The sequence below is a fragment of the Octopus bimaculoides genome, chromosome 30 (assembly GCF_001194135.2).
Source record: "Octopus bimaculoides isolate UCB-OBI-ISO-001 chromosome 30, ASM119413v2, whole genome shotgun sequence".
Classification (NCBI taxonomy): domain Eukaryota; kingdom Metazoa; phylum Mollusca; class Cephalopoda; order Octopoda; family Octopodidae; genus Octopus; species Octopus bimaculoides.
In genome coordinates this window covers 4912836-4917045 of record NC_069010.1, presented here as the reverse complement: position 1 = coordinate 4917045, position 4210 = coordinate 4912836, and the positions used below count along the sequence as shown (strand labels likewise).

Genomic DNA, 4210 nt, shown 5'->3' with positions numbered 1-4210 from the left:
TTTTTTATTTTATGACAGACTTCGTAAGATGTGTTTCTAGCACATCCTACGACCACCTTGGCGATCTTTCGGTAAAGGCCGATATTTCGGACTCGTATCGAAAGATCGCCAAAAAGGACTTTTAATGTGATTAACAATAAGAATTGAAACTGCACAGCGCATCAATTTATAATCTCTATCTCACACACACACACACTCGACAGGCTTCCGCACAGTTTCTGTCTACATATCTCGCTCACTTCGGTCGTTGATCAGTCCGAAGTTAGGTAAATTTCCTATTTGACGTTCGTAAAATCGAGTTTGTTTCAGTTTCAATTTCATTTCAACTCGATTAACATGTCTCGTGGACGCCCTGTTTGTTGCTCATCGTTTCATTGTGAATCGCGACGAAATAACTTACAGATCAGCAGATAATCAATGAAAGGCGTATATCTCCGACACAGGTTCGATCCTTGTCAGATTCAGCGACTTATGTCAGCCATTGAGAGACATGCTCAACGGTTAAGGTCAAACAGCTGAGAAGCAAATCTGTGGTATTGAGCAGAATATTTACTGTAGCCCATCTTTTTATACCAAGACAAAACAATGTACATGATAACACTTCCAATCAGTTAAGATCAGAAGCCATGAGAGCCACTGCCTGGTACTGCATCAGGGCATTAGCAAATCTGTGGTATTGAACAGAATATTTGCTGTAACCCATCTTTTTGTACCAAGACAAAACAATGTACATGATAACACTTCCAATCAGTTAAGATCAGAAACCATGAGAGCTACTGCCTGGTGTTGCATCTTTCCTCTCTCCAATTTCAGGCTTTATGCCTATAATAGAAAGGATTATTATTATTATTATTATTATTATTATTATTATCCATTTCTTTAGATCTTGGTCCATTACATCATGTTTGACGAGTTCTTGAAAGGTAAAGCTGGAATTTAATTCAAGGGAGAATTTATTTCCCCGTTCACCGGCTGTTCACAAGGGAAACAACCACATCAACAGATGTGGGAGCTTCTATGTGGTTATCCGACCTGCTAGAAATAGCAGCCAAATCTCCCTCTACCGTCTTCATTGTTGCCAATGAGTGAACCTTTATGTGTTCGATCAGTGCCTAGAAATAGCAGTAAAATCGGTTATTTTACAGATTAACACCCGCGCGATCTTCACTAGAGTGTTTAGGGTCAGGTTTAGGGTTACGGTTAGGGTTTTAGGGTTTGGGTTAGGGAATTCTGTCCCTAACCGTAACCCTAACCCCCTAGTAAAGATCGTGCAGGTGTTTATCTGAAAAATTACCGTGTAAAATCTCCCTTTTATTACACTCTACCGTCTTAAATAAGAAAAGGACATTACAAAACATACAGTCACCAAAAGTAGAGGAGATGGTCACGACTGGAGTGTTTTGATCATTGATGTTTTTATCGAATCTGGGTTAACCTGGAGCTGAACAACCTATGAATACAGATGTATCTACGTTGTTGGTCTCACCTTGCTATAAATAGGAACTAAATGTTGCTCATAGTTGCACCCTACAAATATATATTGGGATATTAAGACTGTTTGAGCCATAACTCAAAAAGGCTGTTTAATATTATAGCGAGCAGTTTTAACTTAAATATGAACCTTTCAAAATAAGTTGTGTATCTCAGAACTCAAGTTGTCTCATGGTGGGTTGATGTCAAAAGAATTAAATAACCTTTTAGAACTATTAGAAATTCTTCAGATGGAAGATCGTCTCTTAAATTATGTACTCTTTACTCTTTTACTTTTTTACTTGTTTCAGTCATTTTGACAGCGGCCATGCTGAATCACTGCCTTCAGTCGAGCAAATCGACCCCAGGACTTATTCTTTGGAAGTCTAGTATTTATTCTATCGGTCTCTCTTTTGCCGAACCGCTAAGTTACGAGGACGTAAACACACCAGCATCGGCTGTCAAGCGATGTTGGGGGATGGAACAAACACAGTGACACACAAACATATACACACACACATATACATATATATATATATATATATATATATATACATATATACGACGGGCTTCTTTCAGTTTCCGTCTACCAAATCCACTCACAAGGCTTTGGTCGGCCCGAGGCTATAGTAGAAGACACTTGCCCAAGGTTTCATGCAGCGGGACTGAACCTGGAACCATGTGGTTGGTAGCAAGCTACTTACCACACAGCCACTCCTACGCCTATATAAGAACTTTAAATACTGTTCCTCTTGATTTCTGACTTATTTTGTCTTCTTTATTTTTCCAGACGGAGCAAACACACTGTTGTGGCCTTCAATGAAGCTATTTATGTCTTTGGTGGAGATAACGGGTTAGTAATGCTATTTATTCCCTGTTAAATATTTTGATATATTCCTCTCTAGGCAACACACACTTGATTACTGCTGTTTTTACCAGGCCTTGAGACAACCCTTCCTCACATGTAATAAGTCTGCCTCCAGTTGTAAAAACCCTGCAAAAACAGACACAGAAGTCTACTACAGTCTTCTGCCTGGCCAGTTCCTATCAAACTGTCCAACCCATGGCAGCATGGAGGGCAGACATTAAACATTTATGATGATGATGATGATGATACCTTGTTTCAATGTTTCATTGATGTGCTTGTTTATTTATAGAATGACTATGTAGGATTGGTATGAGAGGTCAGATCTTACCAATTTGAGCATAAAGCAGGGAGAATATTTGGATGGCCTGTGGCCTGTTTTAAATGCTAAAAGTTAATGATACTTCCCTGGGTTTTCAATCTTTCTTATTTCTCTATTGCCCACAGGGGGCTAAATATAGAGGGTGACAAACAAGGACAGACAAAGTGATTAAGTCGATTACATCGACCCCAGTGCGTAACTGGTACTTAATTTATCGACCCTGAAAAGATGAAAGGCAAAGTCGACCTCGGCGGAATTTGAACTCAGAACGTAACGGCAGACGAAGTACCGCTAAGCATTTCGCCCGGCGTGCTAACGGTTCTGCCAGCTCACCACTTTTTTCAATCTTTCTGACTGTCATTTCTATCTGTTTTTGCCATTTTATCTTCAGGAAAACCATGCTGAATGATCTCCTCAGGTTCGATGTAAAGGATAAGTCTTGGGGAAGGTAAGTGTTTCACATTGATTTTTTTTTTTCAGTTTGGACATTTTACATAGGATTGGACAAGAGACAGAGAGACGGGTTGAGATTGTATATCTCTGACATGTGCATTCTGTTATGTAATCAACACCATAAACTTCACATATGTCTTTGAGAGCCTCAGCAGCTTTCTTGCATTTACAGAAGTAAAAAAGTAAAATATGGCCCAAATGTTTGTTTTTACACTCCATGTTAAAATTGACACTGAACCAACAGCTGTAAACAGAATTATGTGCAATTTGCTTAAAAAATAAGCTAAAAGTAACAGCTATCTAATGTCGAAAGGAAAAGAATCCTAACGTTGACAAAAGTTATTCAAAAAAATTGTAACTCTATTTGTGAAAAACGAAATTACTTTCTTGCCAACCCAATATATATTTATGTATATTTATGGTGCAGGCGTGGTCATGGCACAGGTGTGGCTATGGTGAAGGCATGGTTATGACGCAGGTGTGGCTATGTGGTGGTTAAAAAGTGTTTCCCAATCACATGGTTCTGGGATCAGTCACACTTTGTGGCACCTTGGGCAAGTGTCTTCTACTATAGCCTCAAGCTGACCAAAGCCTTGTGAGTGGATTTGAGAGACAGAAACTGAAAGAAGCACATCATATATATTCCTTTATTCTTTTACATGTTTCAGTGATTTGTCTGCAGCCATGCTGGAGCACTGCCTTTAGTCGAACAAACTGACCCCAGGACTTATTCTTTGTAAGCCTAGTACTTATTCTATCGATCTCTTCTACTGAACCACTAAGTTACAGGGGCATAAACACATCAGCATCAGTTGTCAAGCGATGTGAGGGGACAAACACAGACACACAAACACACACACACACACACACACAAATATGCGCACACACAGTTCTCTATGGAGTGCCCCGTGCATGCATGTCGGTCTAGGCTATTCTGCTGATGATAGTTGGCCTCGCAAAATAACTTGTTTTGCTAAAATAACTTGAAACCTGGTTCGGAATATAGATGGTAAATGTTTTTATTTTCCATTCCTTTTCGAAATTATCCCTAATTTTGTGGTGTAGATAACTTTGGCTGCTCTTTCTAGCGGGTTAGATGT

At 39.4% G+C, this 4210-nt stretch overlaps 1 protein-coding gene across 1 annotated transcript in view; it reads left to right on the top strand.

Annotated features, from left to right (window-relative positions):
• The window catches only part of LOC106871513 (leucine-zipper-like transcriptional regulator 1), a 28510-nt gene that overhangs the window by 1830 nt on the left and 22470 nt on the right, over positions 1-4210 (top strand). Inside the window, exons 2-3 of the mRNA XM_052978094.1 lie at positions 2261-2323; positions 3049-3105. Of these exons, the coding sequence (XP_052834054.1) occupies positions 2261-2323; positions 3049-3105 (120 nt within the window). The remainder of the gene's footprint in view (positions 1-2260; positions 2324-3048; positions 3106-4210) is intronic.